Raw genomic sequence first — 26,955 nt, 5'->3', positions numbered from 1 at the left:
AATGATGTTTGGGCTGAGAAACACTGTTTTACTATTGCCCGAGGGGCTTGTGAGGATTTTTGACTGAGCAAGGCCGAGGGCCTATGTTGTGAGGAAACACTGATACTGATTTGAGGCCGAGGGCCTGAGATATGTACGTCACGAGGTGGCTTGATTGATATGAGGCCGAGGGCCTAGTTTGTGATGCCACGAGATGGCTTGTTGCCGTAAGTGGCCCCTCTAGGAGTCTGCACACCCCCAGTGAGTGCGGGTACCCATTGTGTTGTGAGATTGAGCCCGAGGGGCTGATATTGTTCTGAGATTTTGCCCGAGGAGCGGATTGTGGATATTGTGCCCGAGGGCGAGTTTCTATTTATTACTATACCTTAATTGTTTGTCAATTACCTGTTCATTGTTGGAAAAAGGATTTTACTTGACTTTTCACTGGTTTTACTATTTTTAACTGGTTTTACTGCTTCATTATAGAATGCCTTGTGCCTTGCGTGTTTTCTTACTTTCAGTCATTATTTACATTTGTTACTCACTGAGTTGGAATACTCAGTTTACTCCCTGCACCCTATGTGCAGATTCAGGCGTAGCTGGTTCCGCTCCCGAGTGCTGATCCTGCCAGCTTCAGGCGGGCATTCGGAGTACACGAGGTAGCTGCCTGGCGTCCGCAGTTTTCGTGTTTCTCTTCCTTTATCATTTCTATCATGTTTCAGACAGATGTACTAGTTTTCAGACTTTGCAGACTGTATTATGACTTATAGATGCTCATGACTTGTGACACCCCGGTTAGGGCTGTGTTGGGTTGTACTACCGCACTTTATTGATATTATCCGCTACTTAATATTATTAAATCATGTTTTAGACCGCTTTATGTTGTTTAATTGTTTAAAAGGTAATTGGGTTTAATTGGCTGGCCTTGTCTTCACGAGTGGCGCCATCACGACCGGGTCCGGGGAATAGGGTCGTGACACCTAACAACCCAAGCGCTATCATAATCGTCAATATAACCGCTGTGGCGTGCAGCCCGATCCCCTAACTGTCACTCATAACCAGACTCTCGGCCTCACTCAGTTATCAATTCTCCAGTCTCACCCACGGGCTCACAATGTCATGAAAACAAACCCGGAATTATGATATGATGAATCAATAACTAACTGAGACTGAGATATGATATAAAAATGCATTAACATGACTGAGTACAGAATATTAATGAAAATAATGAGATGACAACAAGAAATGACCACTAAGGGTCCCAACAATACCAGCATAAAGCCTAAACATGATATCTAGCATGATTTATAGCTCAATTACTTTATCACATGATGAAAGCATATATATCAACAAAATGGAGTCACTAAACGGTGCCATGGAATCACCCAGGTCACAAATCTCGCGGTGCACACCCGCCCGCCCATCACTTGGCATGTGCGTCACCTCAATACCAATCACATAATACATAACTTGGGGTTTCGTACCCTCAGAGCCAAGTTTGGAAGCGTTACTTACCTCAAACCAAGCAAAATCCTACTCTGCGACGCCTTTGCCTCTCAAATCGGCCTCCAAACGTTCCTAATCTAGCCACAAGTAGTACAATACAATCAATATAGGCTAAAGGGATCAATTCCACAAGAAACTACCAAAAATAGAGTCAAAATCCGAAATCGACTCAAACCCGGCCCCGGGACCACGTCTCAAAATCCGACATAAGTCACAAAACCCGAAAACCCATTCACTCACGAGTCTAACCATATCAGATTTACTCAAATCCGACAACAAAATCTCATTCAAAACCTCAAAATTCCATCTCAAGAACACCTCCACTTTTTCCCAATTTTTAACCACAAATCACAATTTAGATGATATTTTAAATAAAACCAAGTGAGAAACACTTACCCCAATCAACTGCGCGAAAATCCCTTCAAGAATCGCCCAAATCCGTGATCTCTAGCTCAAAATATGAAAAATGAGCTCAAACCCTCGATTTTGAATTTAACACTGTCTGCCTAGATTTCCTTCTTTGCGAACGCGACCGTCCTCTCACGTTCGCGTAGAAAAACTTGACTGCTTTTTCACTTTACTCTTCGCGAACACGACACATGCCTCACAAACGCAATGCCTTACTAGCTCAAACCTTCGCAAATGCGACCACCACCTAGCGAACGCGTAGAACAAGGACCTGGGGTCCCCAACTGCCTCACTCCTCTTCGCGAACGCGACCCTGCACCCATTTTTGCGATGCACACGCAGACCACACCTTTGCGTTCGCGTTCTCTCCTTCGCGAACGCGAAGAACTAAATCTCACCACTCATAAAACACTCCTCGCGAACGCGAGGACCTTCTCACGAACGCGAAAGAGAAAACCAGAAAAAAATGCAGCAGCAGATATCAGCAATCTCCCAAGGCAAAAAATGATCCGTTAATCACCCGAAACTCACCCGAGGCCCTCGTGACCTCAACCAAACATACCAACACGTCCCATAACATCATACGAACTTGGTCGAATCTTCGAATCACTCAAAACAATATCAAAACACCAAATTACCCCCGGATCCAAGCCTAAGAACTTCTAAACTTCCGAATTCTACAAACAATGCCGAAACCTACCAGACCACGTCCGAATGACCTCAAATTTTGCACACAAGTCATAAATGACACCAAAGACCTATTAGAACTTCCGAAAATCCAATCCGACCCCGATATCAAAATTTCCACTGCCGGCCAAAATCGCCAAAATTCTAACTTTCGCAAAGTCAAGCCTAATACTACCACGGACCTCCAAATCACATTCCGGACGCGCTCCTAAGTCCAAAATCAACTAGCGGAGCTAGCGAAAACCGTCAAATTTAAATCCGAGGTCGTTCACACATAAGTCAACATCCGGTCAACTTTTCCAACTTAAGCTTTCAAATAAGAGACTATGTGTCTCAATTCACTCCGAAACCACTCCGAACCCGATCCAACTAACCCGGTATATCATAATATAGCTGAAGAACACAAAAAAGCAGAAAATGGAGAAACAGAGCTATAAATCTCAAAACGACCGACCGGGTCGTTATATCTCAAAATGCATATGAGATAGCACGAATTACCAAAATCAAGCTAACATTGAGTAAGAAGCAGTTATGAGACTCAAAGGTATAAACTTTTCAACAAAAATGTAGGCATACTTTTTCCAGTAAGAAAATGGGTCCATTTGAATATGCTACGAAGATGGAACATACAAATAAGTTCAATCAAGATAGAATATTCATGCTAGCACATGAATATAACATTACAAATAACAAAAAAAATATAACAGTACAAATTGTGACTATGCAAAGGGAAAAACTAAAAATACAGTAGACCTCGTAGGTGGACTTGAATTGAACTTTCAGATCCTATACCACACTGTTAAGTGCCAAGACAATATGCTAACACATTTGAAGCTAAAACAGGTGGATCATACTTTGATAGCACATGAGGCTTACGTTATTGTCTTTTATCTCCTACCATTTGATGCATTAAAACACATTAATTAAAATTAAGTAAAGGAAAGGGGAGAAGAACATAACGTTTAGAGGATTTAATATACACCTTTTGGCTTTTTAATATAAGCTAAACTAATAGAATGGAGGAGAAAAAAATCAAAAAAATAAGAAAAAGGGTAAATAGGAAAGCTGCCCAAATAAGGATGCCAAGCCGACTTGAAGAACAACATTCCTGCGATTTGGCTTGATTCGATATCGGGAAAAAATATCAGTTTTTAATCAACATTAAATATAACTATTTTCATAGAAGATTTTAATATTTACATAATTTTTTCTTTAAAGTTTCTGTATATATTTATGATCCTTACTAGGGATATGATAATTAATCTGAATGCTTAATTTTTTCAAGTGTTCTTTAATTTGAATACTTTGATTTCTTTATTCTTTCATTCGTAAGCCAATGTATATTTATCTTTTATGAAGTGATATATATATATATATATATATATATATATATATATATATATATATATATTCAAAAATAAATGAGTCCAAGTGCTATGCATGGAAAGAAACATTGGAGTGGCAATTTGTAAAGGGAATTAAGGACAAGTGTATGGACACTTGTCTATATCTAAAATTATCTATAAACACATAAATAGGCACTCATTCCCTGATGATGAAATACAAGAAATTCTTCCTATTTCTACTTCCTCTCTCCCTTATGCCTCCATTCTTTCCTTCCTTTATTTTTCTTTTCAATTTAGTTGGTCTTATACCTTTAGTTGGATTTGTATATGATTTAATTTTGCTAATTACTGTATCCTCTAACTAAATAAAGGTAGGCTTCTTTAATCTTGGGGAAACATTTCACATTACTGAAATAATTTCTTGGGACAGTACCCAGCCCGACTCAAGCCAATTCGTATATTTGCTTACAAATAATATTATTGCAGTATTATTATCGTTATTTTCCAGGGCCAGTTCCCTACAATCTAAGAAACGATGGCAAGTAATACTATTGCCAAATTTTTTGATGGTACTACCAATTTTGGTGTTATCTCCGTTGCTATTGTTCCAGCTCTCCTGCAGATATTCACGGTATTGCAAATACGTTATTGCATCCACAACTTTGGCAGATACTAATGTCAAAACACATGTATGTGAATAGACGTGGTTACATATCCACTGCTAATATTAGAACCTTTAAGAAAAATGCACCTCAATGCAAGAGAAGAGATGTGATAAATGACAACCTCGCTAAGTCTAAATTAAATTTGAGTAAAGCGGATAATAAAGTTGTTGCGGTCATTTTCCAAATAAATAATATGACCGATGAGAAATTGATTGATAGATTCTGGTGCTACTAGGCACATTTGTGCAGACAAAAATGAATTTCTGTCTTACACCCAAGTTGAGGAAGGAGAAGAAACTATTTATCTTGGTGACTCAAGAACAACTCGCGTTCTTGGGAAAGGAAAAATACTTCTCAAACTCACATCTAGTAAAACTCTAGCATTGAGAGATGTATTGCATGTTCCTAATATCCAAACCAATTTGGTTTCTGTGGGGTTATTAGGAAAAATTAGAGTGAAGGTTTTCCTTTGAAAATAATGAGGTCGTATTGACCAAAAATGGCATTTTTGTAGGCAATGAATATTGTAACCATGGTTTATTTATAGTTAATATTTCTTATACTAGCAATAAAAAGCATCTTCTTCTGCTTATATGGTTGAGTCAATTTCTTTGTGGCATTAGACTAGGACATGTTAATGTCGCATATATAAAGAAAATGCAGTCACTAGGATTAATATCTGGTTTAGACTCAAATAATATTGAAAAGTGTGAAATATGTGTTGAAGCTAAAAGTACTAGAAAGACTTGTTTTTCTATAAATAGAAACTGAATTGTTATCCTTGATTCACACTGATTTAGGCGATTTAAAGCATACTATGACTAGAGGTGGTAAATGTGACGACCCAACCCGTCGTCTCATGTGTTACCGCCCCGTTTTCCCCATTTATTGCTTCTTCATGTTTCGTTATCGACATTTGGTGTGTTAGAGTTGAATTGGTTTGGTTTTGGTAGAAAATGAGACACTTAGTCTCTTTAAGGAAGGCTTGTTTTGGAAAAGTCAACCGGAGATTGACTATTTAGTTAAAGGGCTCGGATGTGATTTTCGGTAATTCGGTTAGCTTCGGGGGATGATTTGTGACTTAGGAGTGCGATCGGAATTGATTTTGGGGGTCCGGTGTAGAATTGGGCTTGAATTGGCGAAGTTAGTATTTTGGTGAATTCCGGTTGGTAGGTGAGATTTTGATCCGGAGGTTGGAATGGGATTCCGGGAGTTGCAGTAGTTCCGTTAGGTGATTTTGGATTTGTGTGCAAAATTTCAGGTCATTCGGAGGTGTTTTGGTCGGGTTTTTGATCAAATGCGTATTTCGGAAGTTTTGAAGAAACTTAGGCTTGAATCTGATGTGATTTAATGGTTTTAGCATTGTTCGATGTGTTTTGAAGATTGGAACAAGTTTGAATAATATTTTAGGATGTGTTGGCGCTTTTGGTTGAGGTCCCGGGGGCCTCGGGGTGATTTCGGGTGGTCAATCGAACCAATTTTTGGACTTTAAAAGTAGCAGATTTTCAACTGTTGGTGTTGCAGAGATTTGCCCTTCGCGTTCGCGTGGGTGATGTCGCGAACGCGTAGAGGAAATGTGAGGGCTTGGGAATTTGGTCTTCGTGTTCGCGTTGAAGAGGGCCGCGTTCGCGAAGTTCTGGAAGGCAAAGCATCGTGTTCGCGTTGGTGGTAACGCGTTCGCGTAGAAGGGAATCAAGGCCTTGTGAAATTGTTTAATGTGTTCGCATCATAGGGCACGCGTTCGCGTAGTTAAAGTTTCTGAAGCATCGCGTTCGCGGCTTGGGCACCGCGTTCGGGTAGGGTTAATTCCTGGTCAATATTTTCTGGTCATCGCGAACGCGGGGGTGTTGACCGCGTTCGCGTAAGGTAAATTGCACCTGGGCAGAAGGATTTTTAAATCATATCATCCGCGAAGCTTGGTCCATTTTCCTCCATTGTTGAGTATTTTGAGAGCTCTTTGGGACAAATTGAAGAGGGATTCAAGGAGGATTGATTGGAGGTAAGTTCCTTGGCCTAAATACACGAGATTATGATAAATTTAACATGAAAATTGGTTGAAATTCATCAAAAGGGGGTAAAGCTAGGGCTTGAGAATTGGTAATTTAAAAATGAAATTTGAAGGGCCAATGGACTCCGATTTTGGTAAATTTGATATGTATAGACTTGTGGCGAGACGATTAATCCGGTGATGTGAATTTTGTAATTTTTCGAGAAGTGGGTCTGGGGCTCGGGTTTTGCCAACTTCGTGATTTTTTATATTTTTCGAGTCTTTTCGATTGGGTTATGTTTCTTTGGCCTATTGTAATGTATTCCTTGTGGTTTTGATCAGATTCGACGCGCGAGGAGGTCGATTCGAGAGGAAAAGGCATAGCGAGCTAGACTTTGGGCCAGCTTGAGGTGAGTAATAGGTGTAAATGATGAACTGAGGGTTTGAAACCCCGGAATTTCACATCGTAGCGCTATATTGAGGTGAGGCACGCGCTCTATGACGAGTGGCGGGTCGTTTGTTATTGGGGATTGTGACATGGTCCGTCCCGGTGATGTTTCACTGTATTTTTTCTACTAGAACTCGTTGGAAATCATCGTTACTTGGATTTGACTGTTGCACTTGGGCCTCGTGCCGGCTATTCGAATCCTTCAGGGATTGATATCACTGATTTTGCATACTTTGCATATTTTTTAACCTCATTCCAAGGTTTTAAGTACTATTTTGCAAACTCAGCCCTTTTCTCAGATTTGAAAACTTAAATGACATTTTAAATGATATTTTGGGCTGTGAATTACTGATTTAAAATGCCCAAGAGGCTTATAGTGATTTCTGGATACATGGTTGGCTCGGGCTGCACGCCGCAGCAATACTATATTGATATTGAGACCGAGGGCCTGGTTGGTGCCACGAGATGGCTTGATTATTTGCGCTTGGGCTGTAGGAGCCCCTCCGGAGTCTGTACACACCCCCAGTGAGCGCCGTCGACGATAAGTTTATATGGTTGGCTCGGACTGCACGCCGCAGTGGGTACCTGAGTGTACCGGCATATGCATTGCATTGCATTCGTGCATTATTACTTACCTGTTTTACCTGGCATGGTTCTTTCTGTACCATTATTTCATTGACTTGTTAGTTTTACTGTTAACGGTTTGGTACTGCCAGTTATAGTTTGCCTTGTGTTTTTCAGTGATTTCTTATCTTCAGCCATTATTTATGTTTATTACTCACTGAGTCGGAGTACTCACTTTACTCCATGCACCTTGTGTGCAGATCTAGGTGCATCACAGGCTGAGTGAGGATTATTTAGCAGCACAGCAGCATCGGGGAGCATTGAGGTAGGTGCATGGCATTCGCAGCCTTCGTCTCCCCCTCCTATCTTTATTCTCTTTTATTCCGCATTTTCTCCTAGACAGACTGTATTAGGTGGAAACTCTGTATTAGAGGCTCATGTTCGTGACGCCCGGTCCTAGTTTGTGATTTATGTTTTCAGTATTGTGTTAAACTTCTGCGTATTGTTCAGTATTTCTAAATTTTTGATAAAAAGAAAAATGGCTTAGCTATTAATATCCGTGCTTTGAAATTTATGAACCATCCAATGTGGGAAATATTGTTGAAAGGTCGGGCTTGCCTAGCAATGTGTTGGGCGCCATCACGACCGTGGATTGGGTCGTGACAGTAAAAGATATTATGTGACTTTTATTGATAATTTTTCTAGATATACTAAGTTGTATTTGCTTAGAAATAAATATGATGCTTTTAATACTTTTATTTCTTATAAAACAAAGGTTGAAAATCAACTTAATAGAAAAATTAAGAGAATTAGATCTGATAGAGGTGGAGAATATTTATCTTTGAATGAATTTTGTGAAAAGAATGGAATAATTTATGAAGTAACTTCGCCTTATTCACCTGAGTCAAATGGAGTTGCTGAAAGGAAAAATAGAACATTGAAAGAGATGATGAACTCTATGTTAGTTAGTTCTAATGCTCCTAATAATTTGTGGCGTGAAACTATATTATCTGCATGTCACTTACAAAATAAAATACCACATAGAAGAACTGGCAAAATTCCGTATGAATTGTGGAGAGGTTATAAACCTAACTTGAAATATTTAAAAGTGTGGCGGTGTGTTGCTAAAGTTCTTTTGCCTGAACCTAAAAAGAGAAAAATAGGTTCTAAAACTGCTGATTGCATGCTTATTGGATATGCTGAACATAGTGTTGCATATAGATTTCTTATTTTAAAAAGTGATGTGCTTGATTGCAATACTATAATTGAGACAAAGAATGCTGACTTCTTTGAATATATTTATCTATTGTATGATAAAATTTCTCATACACCTGTTGAAACGAATAGTGAAATTACCTCTAATGAGGAACTGGGAAGGAGAAAAAGGCCTAGGAAAGAATATTTTTCTTATGGAAATGATTTTCAAACTTTTCTTTTCGATAATGAACCATCAAATTATTTTGAAGCTATATCTTCTTCAGAAGCTAGTTATTGGAAAGAGGCAATAAAAGTTGAAATCGATTCTATGTTGAAAAATAAAACATGAATTTTAACAGATTTACCGCCTGGTGCAAGACCTATCGGTTGTAAATGGACTTTCAAAAAGACATTTAATCCTGATGGATCTTTAGATAAATATAAAGCTCGGTTAGTAGCAAAAGGATTTTCTCAAAAACAAAAGATAGATTATTTTGATACATTTGCACCAGTGACTAGAATTTCTTCTATTTAAGTTTTAATTGCCTTAGCTTCAATCCATAAGCTTTTTATCCACCAAATGGATGTCAAAACAGCTTTTTTAAATGGTGATTTAGAAGAAGAGATTTATATGGTCAACCTGAAGGTTGTGTCATTCCTGGACAAGAAAATAAAGTTTATAAATTAATTAAAACTCTTTATGGCCTTAAACAAGCTCCTAAGCAGTGGTATGAGAAATCTGAACAAGTCTTACTAAGAGACGAATTTTTTTCCAGTGGAGGTGGATAAATGTGTTTACATCAAAGTGGTAGACAATGATTATGTGATAATATGTCTGTATGTTAATGACATGCTTATATTTGGTACAAGTTTAAATATTGTGCAAAGTACTAAATTATTTTTGTCTGCTAATCTTGATATGAAAATCTGGGTGAAGTAAATACAATATTGGGAGTTGAAGTTATAAGGAGTGAAGATAGAATAATGTTGTCACAAGAACATTATGTTGAGAGACTTCTTAAGAAGTTGAATATTTTAATGTCACATATGTGAGAACTCCTTTTGATGCTAACTCTTAGTTGAAAAAAAATAATGGTGAACCAGTTGCTCCGTCTAAATATGCACAGATTATTAGGAGTCTGATACATTTAATGAATTTTACAAGGCCTGATATAGCCCATGTTGTGTGTAGACTGAGTAGATATACTCATAATCCTAATAGAGAGCATTGGTCTGCATTAGATAAACTAATGAAATATTTGAGAGGAACCATGAATTATAGTATCCTATATATTGGATTTCCTTCTACCTTAGAAGGGTACAATGATGCAAACTGGATCTCTGATTCAGATGAGGTAAAATCCACTAGTGGTTATGTATTCACCCTTGGTGGTGGTACAATATCGTGGAAATCAGCTAAACAGACGATCATAGATAGATTGACTATGGAATCAGAGTTTATAGCTCTGGAGTTAGCTGGTTCTGAGGCTGAGTGGCTAAGAAACTTCTTAGCTAATATTCCATAAATAAAGGACGTATTGCCTCATGTGTCTATACACTGTGATTGCCAAGCGGCAATAGCTATTGCAAAGAATAAATCTTATAATTACAAAAGTAGACATGTAACGACCCGACCGGTCGTTTTGCATTTTTGAACCCCGTTCCCTTAAATAAGACTTCCCGCACTTGCTTTAGCTAATTTATGACTTGCGGGGACGGGTGGTTCGGAATTTAGAAGAGTTTTGAGCAAGAATAAGTCTAGTTGCTTCTTTAAGGTTCTTTAAAAAGGCCAAATTTGACTTCGGTCAATATTTTGGAGAAACGGACCCGGAATCGTGATTGGACAATTCCTGAGGGTCCGTGGGAAAATATGGGACCTGGGCGTATGCCCGGAATCGAATTCCGAGGTCCCTAGCCCGAGTAATGAATTTTTATGTGAAATTGTTAAGTTAACAAAGGTTTAAATAAACTAAGAAATTATTGTTTTCCTAGGTATCAGGTTCGGATTTCGATTCCGAAACTTGGTACAAGTCCGAAATATCAGTTAAGACTTACCCGTAAAATTTGGTGTCAATCCGAGTAGTTTAAGGGCGTTTTGACCCGTTGGAGGAGAATTAAGAACTTGAAGTTCAACGATTTGATTCATTTGGTTTTGGGGTTGATTCCTCGATTTAGCGTTGTTTTGAGTGTTTCGAGGGTTCAAGTAGGCCCGCCTCGTGACTTCAGACTTGTCGGTATGTTCGGGCGGGGCACGGGAGCCCCGAGCGTCAAACGAGCGAGGCTCGAGTGAAGTTAGAATTTGGAAAATGACTGAAGCTTGCTGCTTCTGTCATAACCGCATCTGCGGTTCTTGGACCGCAGAAGCGGGACCGCAGATGCGGTCATTAGTTCGCAGAAGCGGAGAAGGGGTCAGGCCAGGGGAAACCGCAAAAGCGGCCCAGGGACCGCAGAAGCGGTTCCGCCTATGCGGCCCCCAGACCGCAGAAGCGGTCGAGCCCCAAATCCCAAAAGCCGCAGAAGCGGCCAAATTCCGCAGAAGCGGAAATACTTCCGCAGATGCGAAAATAACTGGGGGCAGAAGGGTTCATTTAATACGAACTCAAACTCATTTCTCTCATTTTTCACTCTACACTTAGGCGATTTGGGTTCTTCCAAGAGAGGGTTTCCACATAACTTGGTAAGGTAAGTAATTTCCCTTCATCCTTAGCTTAAATACATGTATATTAGGTAGATTAAACACCAAAAATTTAGTAAAAATCAAGGATTTGAGCTAGACCTAGGGTTTTAATAAAACTAAGAATTTATCATAAAATTTGCCATGTAATGAACTAGAAATCATATATTTGTGATCCTTAGGCGATAGAGAACAACTTCCTTCGAAAAATCTCGGAATCCGGGCACGTGGGCCCGGGGTCGGAATTTAGGAAACTTGTGTTAATGGTTAGAAAATTGCCTAAATAGTTAGAGTTCGACCTTGTAAGCCTTTATTTACTAGTTCTTACTTCGTTTGATTAGTTTGGGATTGTCCGGCTTCGAATTAAGGACTTGGGCTCGTTCTTGGACATTGGAAGTGCACTTTGGAGCGAGGTGAGTCTCCTTTCTAACCTTGTAAGAGGGAATAGTCCCCATAGGATTATAAATGAGTAATTGTTTTTAAATGCGGGGCTACGTACGTACTAGGTGACGAGAGTCCGTGCGTAGCTACTATATGATAATTGTTCGGGTAGTTTAGGACCCACGTCATGTCTAATTGGGGAATATCTCTTATTTTAAATTGCCAATATGATCATTTTGATTTGCTAGAGACTTGAGGAAATGAAAGGTGGACGTATGAGTTTGCTGAGCCTTGGTAGGAATTCCCTTGTACGTAATTGAGCCTTATTTGCTTTTCTTGATATTTTCTTGATGATTATGGATCGGGCCGATCGCCTCGGTGATAATAGATGCATCTACGGTTCGTGCCGCTCGACCCTCGGCAGTGCACAATTTATTTTCTGTTGGAGCGGGCCGTCGACCTCGGCATGATTGTGCATGATTTATATGCTTACATTTAGATATGACGTGATCACTTGTTTAATATGGAAAAGGGAAAACTGGTAGTTTAATTATGTCCAGAATATGAATATGACTCTTCTCTTAAACATGTGTTATTAGAAATTCTTCATGCTGTATATCTCACTTTATTATTATATTATCTTGACCTTAGTAAGTATCAAGTCGACCTCTCGTCTCTACTTCTTCGAGATTAGACGGGATACTTACTGAGTACATGTGGTTTATGTACTCATACTACGCTTCTGTACTTAAATGTACAGGATTTGAGGCAGGTGGATCTGGNCACTTCCCATTTCTGGAGAGCTGTTCAGAGTGAGTTGGGGACTCGCGTAGAGCTCAGCACGACATTCCTTCCTCAGACCGACGGGCAGTCGGAGCGGACTGTTCAGATTTTAGAGGATATGCTTAGAGCATGTGTGATCGACTTTGGAGGGCAGTGGGATCAGTTCTTGCCATTGGCGGAGTTTGCATACAATAATAGCTATCAATCCAGCATAGAGATGGCCCCGTATGAGGCATTGTATGGTCGGCGTTGTCGTTTTCCTATTGGGTGGTTTGAGCCCGGTGAGGCTAAGTTACTTGGCACAGATTTGGTACAGGATGCCTTGGATAAGGTAAAGTTGATTCAGGAGAGGCTCCGCACAGCTCAGTCCAGGCAGAAGAGTTACGCGGATCAGAAGGCACGTGATGTATCATTCACGATTGGCGAGAAGGTTCTCTTGAAAGTCTCGCCAATGAAGGGCATTATGAGGTTTGGGAAGAAGGGCAAGCTAAGCCCAAGGTTTATTGGCCCCTTTGAGGTGTTGAGGCGAGTTGGAGAGGTTGCCTATGAGCTTGCTTTACCTCGCAGTTTATCGGGAGTTCATCCAGTCTTCCATGTATCGATGCTTCGGAAGTATCATGCCGCCCATTCACACGTGTTGGATTTCAGTACCATTCAGTTAGATTAGAGCTTAGGCTACGAGGAGGAGCCAGTTGCCATTGTTGATAGACAGGATCGCCAGTTGAGGTCCAAGAGGATTTCTGCTAAGAGTCCAGTGGAGGGGCCAACCGGTCGAGGATGCGACCTGGGAGTCCGAGGAGGACATGCGGAGCAGATATCCCCACTTATTCAGCAGTCCAGGTACTTTTCTATGTCAGTTCGAGGACGAGCGTTTGTTTAAGAGGCGGAGAATGTAACGACCCGACCGGTCGTTTTGCATTTTTGAACCCCGTTTCCTTAAATAAGACTTCCCGCACTTGCTTTAGCTAATTTATGACTTGCGGGGACGGGTGGTTCGGAATTTAGAAGAGTTTTGAGCAAGAATAAGTCTAGTTGCTTCTTTAAGGTTCTTTAAAAAGGCCAAGTTTGACTTCGGTCAACATTTTGGGAAAACGGACCCGGAATCGTGATTGGACAATTCCTGAGGGTCCGTGGGAAAATATGGGACCTGGGCGTATGCCCGGAATCGAATTCCGAGGTCCCTAGCCCGAGTAATGTATTTTTATGTGAAATTGTTAAGTTAAAGTTTCAAAGGTTTAAATAAACTAAGAAATCATTGTTTTCCTAGGTATCGGGTTCGGGTTTCGATTCCGAAACTTGGTACAAGTCCGAAATATCAGTTAAGACTTACCCGTAAAATTTGGTGTCAATCCGAGTAGTTTAAGGGCGTTTTGACCCGTTGAAGGAGAATTAAGAACTTGAAGTTCAACGATTTGATTCATTTGGTTTTGGGGTTGATTCCTCGATTTAGCGTTGTTTTGAGTGTTTCGAGGGTTCGAGTAGGCCTGCCTCGTGATTTCAGACTTGTCGGTATGTTCGGGCGGGGCACGGGAGCCCCGAGCGTCAAACGAGGCAGAAGCGGTCGAGCCCCAAATCCCAAAAGCCGCAGAAGCGGCCAAATTCCGCAGAAGCAGATTCCGCAGAAACGGAAATACTTCCGCAGATGCGAAAATAACTGGGGGCAGAAGGGTTCATTAATACGAACCCAAAATCATTTCTTCCACTTTACTCTCAACACTTAGGCGATTTTGGTGATTCCAAAGAGGAGGTTTCAACATAACATTGCAAGGTAAGTAATCCCCACTCATTTTTAGTTCAAATACATAAACATTAGGTAGATTTAACACTAAAAATTAGGTAAAATCAAGGGATTTGAGCTAGACCTAGGGTTTAATGAAAACTATGGTTTTATCACATGATTTGCCATGTAGTGAACTAGAAATCATATATTTGTGATCCTTAGGTGATAGAGAACAACATCCTTCGAAAAATCTCGGAGTCCGGGCACGTGGGCCGGGGTCGGAATTTAGGAAACTTGTGTTAATGGTTAGGAAATTGCCTAAATAGCTAGAATTCAACCTTGTAAGCCTTTATTTACTAGTTCTTACTTCGTTTGATTAGTTTGGGATTGTCCGGCTCCGAATTAAGGACTTGGGCTCGTTCTTGGACATTGGGAGTGCACTTTGGAGCGAGGTGAGTCTCCTTTCTAACCTTGTAAGAGGGAATTGTCCCCATAGAATTTTAAATGAGTAATTGTTGCTAAATGCGGGGGCTACGTACGTACTAGGTGACGAGAGTCCGTGCGTAGCTACTATATGATAATTGTTCGGGTAGTTTAGGACCCACGTCATGTCTAATTGGGGAATATCTCTTATTTTAAATTGCCAATATGATCATTTTGATTTGCTAGAGACTTGAGGAAATGAAAGGTGGACGTATGAGTTTGTTGAGCCTTGGTAGGAATTCCCTTGTATGTAATTGAGCCTTATGTGCTTTTCTTGATATTTTCTTGATGATTATGGATCGGGCCGATCGCCTCGGTGATAATAGATGCATCTATGGTTCGTGCCGCTCGACCCTCGGCAGTGCACAATTTATTTTCTGTTGTAGCGGGCCGTCGACCTCGACATGATTGTGCATGATTTATATGCTTACATTTAGATATGACGTGATCACTTGTTTAATATGGAAAAGGAAAACTGGTAGTTTAATTATGTCCAGGACATGAATATGACTCTTCTCTTAAACTTGTGTTATTAGAAATTCTTCATGCTGTATATCTCACTTTATTATTATATTATCTTGACCTTAGCAAGTATCAAGTCGACCTCTCGTCTCTACTTCTTCGAAATTAGACGGGATACTTACTGAGTACATGTGGTTTATGTACTCATACTACGCTTCTGTACTTAAATGTACAGGATTTGAGGCAGGTGGATCTGGACATCATCCTGGTGCGCATCAGTGAGCACGCTCGGGGACTTCTACGGTGAGCTGCTTCTCTCTCATGCCGATCCGCAGCCGAAGGAGTCCTTTCTTGTACTTTTTTTTGTTTTTGTCTATCCTGATTCAGATAGTAGGATAGTGTATTATTCTTTTGTGTATATTCTACTAGTCGCCCGTAGCTTGTGATACCAGGTTCTAGCACACACAGTAGTAGACTATTTTAGTTTTTGGGGGTTTGCATTCGCTATTTTTACGCTANNNNTTTTCTTTCTTTTCTTCTTTTCTTTTTTCTCATTTTCTTCCTATTTTTTTCTTTTTTCTCTTTTATTCATTTATTTTTGCCTAAATCGTATTATTGTTATTTTTACCATAACTTATTTCACACTCAAATTTGACTCCTTGTTTACTTTTTTATTTTTATTTTTTTTCTTTATTTCTTGTTCCTTTTCTAATTTCACGTGATTTCCATGCAAACCTTGATCTCCTTCCCTACAAATATCAGTACATACTCCACCGTTAGCAGTAACACCAACCAGTGATGGAGCAAGAAAACATAATCTACGGCCACTAAATCTCCATATATACTAGTTAGAATAGAAATGATAATAAAATATTAAAAAATGCAATAAAAATGTAAGTAGCAAAAAAGACTTCTAGTACCATATGATATCAATATGGTATACATGTATACCAACAGAGTATATGATTGCTCTAGAATATTGCTACAACTATCTGTGACTATACTACTGTACCAAAACATTAAAGGATACAATAAAAGTATGAGAAAATTACATGCTCGCATTGCAAGCTAAATATTCGCAAAGCAACTTGCTCATTCCATATACGAACATGGTATATAGTTGTATGGGTCGTTCCAACAATTGCCTATAATTATAAAAACTATTACATAATCTATATCCATCAGCACAAAAAATTCCAGCACTGCAATCACGTTCATATAAATAATTTCAGAATAGAATTCACTTAAAAATGCAGCAAAGACAACAAAAAAAAATGTTCAAACTACCATATGATACCAATATGGTATATAACTATACCAACATGGTATACAATTTTATTGGTTAATTCTCAGCAACTATATGACTATACTATTATTACATAACACACATGCATAAAGAAAAAAATAAAAAAATAGTGTACCACATATTAATATAATAAAGTATTTCAAGATATTGTACTATATTACTATTATTAAAAGAAAATCAAATATTGTACTAATAAATGCAGCTAATACAACCAAAAAATGATTCAACTAGCATATGATACCAATATAGTATATAGCTATACTAATAGGGTATATAGTTGGAATGAATTGTATACCAAAATGGTATATTTGTATACTATTTGAGTATACAATACAAATTCGTCTTCTTCTCTTGTTCAACTATATTTCAACCCAAACTTCTAAAATCTACTATAAAATCTCCACCAAATTGACTAAAACTTTAGCTTCAACCTCCAATCAACTTTCCAAACAAACCCATATAGGATCGGATCAAAACAATCAAAAACTCAAACAAACCAAGTTATGAGTTTCAAGCTTAAAGCTCCTTCAATGGTGGATTTAAATTTTTATACAATAAAATATTTGAAAATTAGCATTAATGTCATAATCAAAGAACAATACCTAATAAATTCCAACAACAAACACTTCAACACACATGAAAATTCAAATTTTAGTTATATAGTACATATTATTTTTTGTTTTACTTTTAGAAAATAAAATAAATTATGGAGCACAAATAAAAAAAAAAGGTGATGATAGCAGAAAAAGGTACAATACTAACAACACTGCCCACTGTTGAAAAAAGCTAACTATTTTTTGGCTTCTTTTTAGGATTCATACTTTTGTTGCTTAAATTAGATATGTCCATCGCAAGCGAGAATTGAATGGGCGGGTAATTAGTTGTAATAGAATAGGTATATGATGTAATTACTTTTAAAATGGGTAATTACGGGTAATTACTTTTGATTAGGTAGGTATATAGGGTAGTTTTCCCCTATATATATGGCTAAAAAAGTAAATAGTAAATATGGGTGACTATTTGTGTAAATCTCCCTTGAATGTGTTCTCACTTTGAGCCCAAGGCATTTTTTGGGCCCAAAACTGTTATCTTCTCCTTTCCAAGTTAATGGGCTTAGTTCCATCCAATAAAAAGTAAAACAACAGTCCAAATTCCAAATATTAGACCTTTGCTTGCAAATATGGCTTGCTAATCAAGTTTAAAGAAGAGGAAGAAAAAAAAAGTTATCTCCAGTTCAAACAGAACTCGGTTTAACTGGGCAAAGCTATTACAATACTTCTCTGCATAGAGATTCTGAATCTATAACAAATATCAACATAGAAATGTTTCTCACTAGGTAAAAGTTGCATTTTGTTTGGGGCTTAATTCTTGATCTTGTTTTTTTCAACTAAATCAGAATGAATGATTTTGTATTTTTCTTGTGTTTTGGAAATTGGGTGTGAAGAACTGAGTACGATAGAGGTGTTAACACCTTCTCTCCTGAAGGCCGGTTGTTTCAAGTTGAATATGCTATTGAAGCCATCAAGGTAAAAATTTTTTGAGTGTAAACTTTTTTCTTTGGGGACTGAAATAGCTGATGGATATTGTGGAATTTTATACGAATTTTTGAAGCTGGGTTCAACTGCAATTGGATTAAAGACTAAGGAAGGAGTCGTTCTTGCTGTGGAGAAGCGCATTACTTCACCTCTTTTGGTTTGTAACCCTTGTTTTCGCTATTATTTTTTTTAATTATTATTATTTGGGGACGGTTATATGTTAGTACTTCCATATGGTTTTGATGATTAGGTTCATGTTTTTGTGCATTGGACTTCACAAGTCATTGTGGTATCAAGAACTAATTTTTACTTCTTCCTGGACTGTAATTGAGAGAAAAGTTGAATTATTTAGGATTTGTGGTAGAGCTTTACCTAGTAAATTGAATTATGGATTTGTGGAAAGATTGGGGATCTTAATGATGATGAATGATAATCTTTTTGTTTATGGCTTGCTTGGCTACGACTCAAATTAGAGAACATGTTAATTGCCTGATAACTTCAGTTTATTTTGTGTGTTCTTCATTCATGGCACCTTTTTGATATTATTATAGGAGCCAAGCAGCGTGGAGAAAATTATGGAAATTGATGAGCATATTGGTTGTGCAATGAGTGGATTGATAGCTGATGCACGGACTCTTGTGGAACATGCGCGAGTTGAAACTCAGGTATTTGGGTCAACTTTTTCGACCTTCAAGTATTTTTATGCTAGTGGTAAATTGCTTACTTGGGCTTGTTGTTTTGTCCTCCCTTCCTCTTTCAATAGAACCATAGATTCTCTTATGGTGAGCCCATGACTGTTGAGTCCACTACACAAGCTCTCTGTGATTTAGCCTTGCGGTTTGGTGAGGGTGATGAAGAATCTATGGTGAGATTCTTTTTATTTTGGTGTAGTACTTTTTGTTTCTCTCTGAACAACTATCGTTCAGTTAAAATTAGTGGTGCCTAATTTTGTAGAAAGCATCATTGAATTCCCAATTTTATCTTTAGCTAATCCCTATTTATTTTTTTATTAGAATCTGTTGGAGCTAAGCAGCTGACCTTGTATGAAGTGGAATTTCGATTTTTTTTTTTGGCTGCTAGTATGGTAATTTCATCGAGTGAATAAGTAGGTTCATTGGTGCTTGGATTGTGATGTTCCTTTTTAATTTAAGAAAACCATCAAGTACTTCATGTGAAGGGGAGCCTTGGCCTAACCGGTAAGTTGTTGTCATTGACCAGGAGGTCACGGGTTCGAGCCGTGGAAACAGTCTCTTGTAGAACTGCAGGGTAAGGCTGCGTACAATAGACCCCTGTGGTCCGGCCCTTCCCCGGACGCCCTGCATAGAGGGAGCTTAGTGCACCGGGCTGCCCTTTTTTTATCACTACTTCATGTGAAACAAGTTGAAAATATATAATTAATTAGTCATAATTCTCGTTTTCTCCTCTTTGTGTCTCACTAAAGGACTTGTGCATGTAGCCCAAGTGATTCTGAACATTGCTTGTGCTGACTTTAGAATGAAAAGGTTAGTGATCATTATATTCCCCCCCCCCCCCCCCCCCCCCCACAGGTAGTGCTCATCTCTCTATTTGTCTGTTTCTCAATTTGTAAATGTATCTCTAATGCTTCTGCAGTCTGCACTATATAAAAATATGCCAGCTGGGTAGTGATAGATCTAGAGGCTGGCTGTTCGGTCTATGATCCTCCTAGGTGCTAGGATTGTTATAATAATTCATTAACTATATAAGGGCATGCTTTTCTGTACATTCTAGTATATTCCAAGGAAAATGGATGCAAGATACTAATGCACTTTGCCTGTAAAGAATTCATGAAGTTAAAATGGTGTAAAATAGCTGTTTAATTGATTCTACATAGTGTAGGCTGGACGAAGATAAGCTCGCTTTAAGATGAACTTTTTGTTACAGGGAGGTAAGAGCAGCTGGCATTGATTTATTTTTGGAACTTAGCCCGTTTGTTATCATGGAAAAAAGGAATTGGAAAAGAGGGGTTGGTGGTGGGTGGGTGGGTGGGTGGGGGGAACCGGCAAATGGTTGTTTATGATTTAATTAGTTAGTTAATTAATTTATTTATGGATAAGCTATAACGGTTCCATGTATGAATTAATCTGATTGGAGTTACCTGGTTAATTCTGATTTTATTCTGTTGCATGCATTTTCTCTAATGACTTTCTTGTGCTGATCTAGTTCTTCGTTTCCCTTGTTTTATTTCATACTAATATATTCTAAAAAGTTGGATGTCTGGAGAATCTTAGTGCTGTTGAAAAAACTTATAAACAGAAATAGAGAGTCTTCGCATAGTTTTTATAATTGACTTACTTATCAGCAGGAATAGACAAGCTTCTTGTTATCTTTTAAGTACTCTAAGTTCAGATCTCCCTCCTTTATGCACTAATAGTCTATCTCGCTTGTTTTATGCAGTCCAGACCTTTTGGTGTGTCCCTTCTCATTGCTGGTCATGATGAGAATGGTCCCAGCTTGTAAGTTTTTTCATCTCTTCTATGATAGTATTGGAAACTTTGATATTTTGTTTTCTCTATTTTCTTCTCTCTTTTGGTATTGAATCAAGTCTGATAGAGCTGTCATGATATCATCTTTCAGAAACTTCTTTTCCTAAATTTGTTTCCGAATATGTCTGCTTTGACTTTGTCTAAGTTGGACTTATGCACCTTGGATTCCAAGAAAACAAAAAATATTTAGACGTCCAATTCTATCACATCTCAGATGCATTAATGCTAAATTCGTGGACTTACAAGTTTCGATGTCCATGAAGTTAATAACATTCACTTAATTTACTTATGACAATTAAGCCTCATGCTTATTACCTAATAGGCTAAATTGCTTTTTTGGTGCCTCATTTTAGGGGTCCTACGTTCTTTGTCTTACTTTTTTGAGTTGTACATGTAATACCTTAACTTTAACATAAACGAGTAACCTCATCATGACAATGTTAACTTTTGGATGGGAAAAGTCATATCCCTGTGCATGACCCATTTGTTAACTATATGGGCTCAAAACTCCTTTTCAATTGCCAGTGTACTCTTTAAATCTCATTAAGTCAATCTACAATGCATACAAATCATCTTAATATAGTATGAACATCACTTGTTTAACTTTAGAAACATTTTCGATAAACATTGAGTTTTTCTTTTATGTGAAATGAATTATATTTCAATTAGTTGAAAAGTTCTTTAGTTTTAATTGAATATGAAATACTCAACAAGTCAACAAATCACATTCTTGGAAATGATAAGTTGGGCTTTTGTTGTGTGAACTGCTAAATCCGACTTCTGGCTATATTTATTCCTAAGAATAGAATGCGATTCAGAATTTCATAAACATACTATTAACAGTACATAGTTTATTCAAGTTCTCGGATGCCATTACTTCCTAAACCCTGATCATGGGTACCAAGGGACATAATTTCTAGATATTAAATTTAGACAAATTTTATCTGCAGGTACTACACTGATCCTTCTGGTACATTCTGGCAATGCAATGCTAAAGCTATTGGGTCAGGTTCTGAAGGTGCTGACAGCTCTTTGCAGGAGCAATATAACAAGGTACCCAATTTTCCTATTTTTCTAGTGAAACCATGCCATATCGTCATAATTTCAGTGCACTCTGCAGCAGCTTTAGGTCGAATGAAATGTTACTAATGGAACATGCTGGAATAGTTGGTCCTATTCTCTTTCCACTGCTCCTTTAATGTTCGGATGCTGGAGCGCTCAGTAACTTTCATGAGTTCCTCATTATGAAGTACCCTTTGTGGAAGCCCGAGAAGTAGAGGGTTTATGTGATCTCTTTTATTTTCCCCCTAGATAGCTCAGATTCAAACCGGATGTCTGACCTTATTAGGTTGAGTAGCTAGTTTGGATGGTGATGGGCTTACCCATTTGTATGCTTCCAAACAAGCACACTATCCTTCCGCGTCCTGAAAATAGATGTGTACAACTGAACATTCAAGAAATCTCATGTCCCATCTTCAAAATTTTGGTCCATTCTGCAGCTGCCTGGGGTTGTTTGATGCTATTAGCCAGTCCTTCATCCCCTAAGCCACTCCCTCTTCTCTTCGATTATAAAATCAGTAACCTGCCACCCATGAATCCAAAGTGTAGGTGGCAGGTGGATCTCAAAGCTGATCTAAAGTCCATTATCTGCTATTTCTGCAGGACCTTACCCTTAAAGAGGCTGAAACCATAGCACTGTCTATTCTTAAGCAAGTGATGGAAGAGAAGGTAAGGTTCAAGATGTTTTTATTTTCATAATCTTATTCTTTGTTTTTGTATTTGTTGAAAAGCTCCAACTGTTTGATGCAGGTGACTCCTAATAATGTTGATATTGCAAGGGTATCTCCAACTTACCATCTGTACTCACCATCTGAGGTGGAAGAGGTTATCAACCGCCTATAAGAAAGAATGCTATCACGCTCGTTACTGATATTTTTCTTGTATGACAATGCTTGCTTGCCCCTGGAGTTCTTTTATTGTATTTTCCTTCTTCCAGGGCTGGAAATTGATTGAGACAGTGTTTTCTATATGTTCATTACATTATTTGCTCAAGGATTTAAGAGTTTTTTGGTCCATCCCTCCTTGTTGCTTATGAAGTGGGATTGGTTTTTACATCCTGAAGAAAATGTCTCAGTTTTCTGGTTCTTTGACAATAGGCGTTTCTTGTTTTCAAAGAGTGAAAATTTCTCTCCAAAAACCTTTTCAACCAAACACCATAAAAAACAAAACTGAAAAACACCCCTGGAGTTGTTTTTTGGTTTTCGCAAAGTTTGAAAAAAGGTGTTTTTTAAATAACCCGTTTGGACATAAAAAAAAATTTCCCTTTTTTCCAAAAAAATTTCATTTTTTTTCGAAATCAGTGTTTATTTATAAGATTTACAATTTTCACTTGAAGATGCATTTTGAAAATATTTGAAAATTTGAAAAACTCCAAAAAGCTGTTTTTTAAAATTTTCAATCAAATCACTCACAAAATTTCAAGACAATCCAAAATTATATTCATGTCCAAACACAACTCTAAATTTCAAATATCATTTTCACTTGAAATTTTTTCCACCTTTTTTTGGAATTTTACAATTCTTATGTCCGAACGCCCAGTTAGTTTTTGTAAAGTTTGAAACAATGGCCGGCTTATTATTATGTAGAGATTTGAAATGCATGGTTCGTATGGAACAAATCTTTTCTGATGATCATTTATAGAAATGCATATATTTTATCCTTTTTTGGGTTTCCATTTCTGTTTTAATATGCTTCCTCTTTGGTCTCTTTTGCTTTCGTATCCCTTTGTTTTTGTGGTTGGTTTTGCTACCACTCGTCAAGAAGGTGAGAGGAAGTTTCTTATTGTAACAAAAAAAATGTGATGGTAAACCTTTTCCTCCTAACATTCCTTCGATCGCCAAAATAAAAAGCGATAAGACTCGTGAAAGGCGATAAAACTCATTTGCATCGAGGGTTTACACTAAATTTATAAATATGTAAGCATGTGTTTGTATATACATATTGTTCACTTAATCACGGTTAATTAGTATATATATTCATACATTAAATCACTTAAATTTAATTTGGTGTAAACATTTCGTACGGATAAATTTTTACGGGAACAGTCTACAACTCTCCTAGTTTTCATTTAGTAGTTCCTTAAAGCAAAATGCAATCCCAACATCTAGTCTTTTTGCCACTAATGGTCAAGAGTAAATTTCTAGCTCTGCAAGTTACAGCAAGAGAGTCAATGAAGGAGTACTCCATCAAATTAATCCTAGCATGGGCGAGTAATTGCAAGTCCTAGCACATATACTTTTGACTTTCGTGCAATGAGGGCGTGAGCCCCATTTATGCTTCGGCTATAGTTTAAATAAAAAATCTAAGTGTTTTCTTTCGATGAATGATGACAGAACTACTACTAAGTAGTAATGAATATTATTCCGATTTTTGAGGAAAAAAAACCTTTTTTGCTATCAAATTAAATATCCAATATTTGTCAGGAGTAGAACAATAGAAGATCATGGAGAATGTAATAAGTTCAACAGAGAATGCAAACCAGAGTGAAAAGCCAGATATATCTGAAAAACACAGGTATTATATCCAGTATTTTAGGCCTACTACATTTTAATAAAGGCTCAGCTGCATCGAGAAGCGCTCCGTGTCATATACTCACCGTCCAATAACTACTTTATGGTTTTAACCCTTTCTTCTTCATCAATTTATATCCCCCGGTATGTGTTGGGATGACAATGAGATACTTCCATCTTAATTAGAGATTTCAAGATCGAGCTTTGAAAATGGAGAGATTCCCCATCAACTTTCCCTTTTAATGGACCTCACACAATGTGAATATGAACTAGTCGGATCAGTAAGTCTCGGATATCAGATAGTTAAGCGAAAGAGATTTCACCAATAAAAATTTAATGACCCACATCCCTAAAAAATTAAAGAAAACTGTTTTTGAAATTAAGGGGAGGAAATAAAAGAAAAACGAGGGGTAGGTGGGAGGGAGTTGAAAATCATTGGGTATGTAAATCTCAAGTCTTACATTTCGGATCTAATTGCATGAATGTTCCACGGAATGTTAACATTACCACGAGGCAAGAGTTGTGAAGTGTGTATTATTTCCCATAAATATAATACTACTAAATACTCTCCACTAGAAGTCTATATTACTCCCACAAAAGGATTAATACTCCAAAATATAATCCCTCTTGTATTGATCGATCTCTCGTTTCATCACCATTTCCAAACGCAGTAGAGAAAACCATAACTACTACTTCACTTCAAAATCTTTATGGGTAATTTCAAGAATCTTTTGATCACCCTTCTCCTTTCCTTCTTTCTCCTCTCTTCTTCGTATTCTTCAAATGAACTCCACCCCAGGAATCTTGGGTCACCATCAGAAAATAATAAAGCTCCATCTCCATATGATCATACTGATCATATCAAGAATTCAGAACCATTTAATTTCTTGAAAAAACAAGCAGGAGAAGGAGAAGGGTTACACTTGAGTACTAAGGATAAACGGAAGAAAAAGAAGAAGGCGAGACTAAACTTGAAGAGGAAAAAAGGCAATAAAAAATCAGAATATTATTCGAGCAGAAGCTTTTCAGCAATGCTTCCAAAAGGTTTTGTTCCTCCTTCTGGAAATTCCCCTTGTCATAACACCTATCCTAATTCCGTCACCTTTTTCTGTGATCTTTCCACTCCTAAACTACCCTAAACATCTCTCTTTAGGGTTTATATAAATACATATATATACGTACTCTGCATTTTATTAATGCTTTCTTGAAGAAGAATATATAGATGAGTTTCTTGATCATGATCACAAGGAAAGATTTGAAGATGATTTTTATCCCATTATTACGCAAACCGATCGAGTTTCTTAAACGTCGACATGTCCATAGATTTACAGGTTAATTTTCTTGCTACTGTATCTTTTTGAGAATATATATACTGTGTAAACGGCAAAATCTTGTAAAAATAGAGGGAGAGTTACGTTTTGCAATGGTGGATCAATGATTCTGAGAGTTAACTAGCTGTTTACTGAGTAGTACTAGTACTATATTTTCATTTCATTAACATTACGGAAACTTGTTCAGTACAGTATAGTATATATACTAGCATATTTTTCCATTTTTTGTTGAGATGGAAAAATTACATTTCATATTTGCTACTGCAGTAGTATCTAATTATGTGATTATTACGGGAATAAAGTAGGCATGTATTTTTGTTTCTGTATTTGTATTATTTCTGAGAATACGAATTCTCTCATCATGTTGAAGTCTATTACTAGTAATTGGTTGATAAAGTATAGCACGTACTGTAGACGCAAAATGTCTAATTTTGTAAAACTAGCAGCATTTTTTCTGCAATTGTTAAGTAATTTTTTTTGTTGTTGACGATTTTACTGAATTTCGTTGAGAAATATTTAGTTCATCATAATCCACGGAAATAAAAAACTAAGAACTAACTTACAGATAAATACTTGGACCTTTTTATATTGGGTCTAATTAGGAGTCAACTAAGGGCATAGAGAACATGACTAAATCCCTAGTTTTTATTGTTTTTCCACTAATTAATCACCTATAAAATTTCAACTTATTTACTATTCTTACACGTGAGTGTGTTATCATATTAAGAAAGATGTCTGCTGTTTTGACTTCTAAGGATGTTTCGTACGTGTAGGTATTTCTTGTTTGACTAGAGAGTCGAACAGTAACTAAAACATAAAATTTAGTTAAATATATAGCGGTGAAATAGGAAGAAAAGCATATGGAAATTCCATCAATTGAGGGACTTTGCTTGCCTCATGGCTCATGGGGGGGTTAAAATTTGTTACTTTCCGTTTACTCCATGCATGCATGATAGTCTAACTCTGCTCTCGATGTTACAGAATCCTATACCATAGAATTTGTACTTATAAATACCAAAATTCTACCTTTTAAATATAGTTTAATGCATATGCCGTCAATAACTGTACTTTACATAATATGCCAAAAAGCTGAGAAATAACACAGTTATTGGTGAAATTAGAATTTCGCTAAAAGTGTTCAACGTTAAAAATATAATATTGATCTATATGCACAGTAACCGGCGAAGGTTGCTCAACTAATAGCTTCGTCCCCGATGGTCAAAAAATTTCCTTGAAGAACATACTTATCAACAACATTAGTTAAAATAGCAGGATCAATTGGATATATATCAGCGATTAGATATCTATGGAAAGTCTCTCTATAAAGGTGCAAATGTCACTGAAAATTGTAACATAATAACTCAACTATAAAAAGTTCTAAACAATCAAGGATAATTAACACTCACAAGTACATACACCC

At 37.5% G+C, this 26,955-nt stretch overlaps 1 protein-coding gene across 1 annotated transcript; it reads left to right on the top strand.

The window, feature by feature from the left end:
* Window positions 1-17,766: 17,766 nt before the first annotated feature.
* Window positions 17,767-22,727, top strand: LOC109242009 (proteasome subunit alpha type-5-like). The gene is made up of 9 exons (XM_019408836.1): window positions 17,767-17,932; window positions 18,041-18,122; window positions 18,208-18,288; window positions 18,683-18,796; window positions 18,895-18,996; window positions 20,547-20,605; window positions 21,586-21,688; window positions 22,298-22,363; window positions 22,445-22,727. Exons 1-9 carry the CDS (start codon window positions 17,919-17,921, stop codon window positions 22,535-22,537), a joined length of 714 nt encoding a protein of 237 aa, XP_019264381.1. The 5' UTR covers window positions 17,767-17,918; the 3' UTR covers window positions 22,538-22,727.
* The last annotated feature ends 4,228 nt before the right edge of the window (window positions 22,728-26,955 follow it).

Source organism: Nicotiana attenuata, unplaced genomic scaffold, assembly GCF_001879085.1.
Source record: "Nicotiana attenuata strain UT unplaced genomic scaffold, NIATTr2, whole genome shotgun sequence".
NCBI classification, from domain to species: Eukaryota; Viridiplantae; Streptophyta; class Magnoliopsida; order Solanales; family Solanaceae; genus Nicotiana; species Nicotiana attenuata.
Note: the sequence above shows the minus strand (reverse complement) of the source record. Positions and strands in the feature narration are given on the sequence as shown.

Excerpts from the sequence above, each read along its gene's own strand:
- LOC109242009 (XM_019408836.1), top strand. Across the intron at positions 18,289-18,682 it reads GCATTACTTCACCTCTTTTG|GAGCCAAGCAGCGTGGAGAA; the intron begins GTTTGTAACCCT and ends ATATTATTATAG. Across the intron at positions 22,364-22,444 it reads AGCAAGTGATGGAAGAGAAG|GTGACTCCTAATAATGTTGA; the intron begins GTAAGGTTCAAG and ends TGTTTGATGCAG.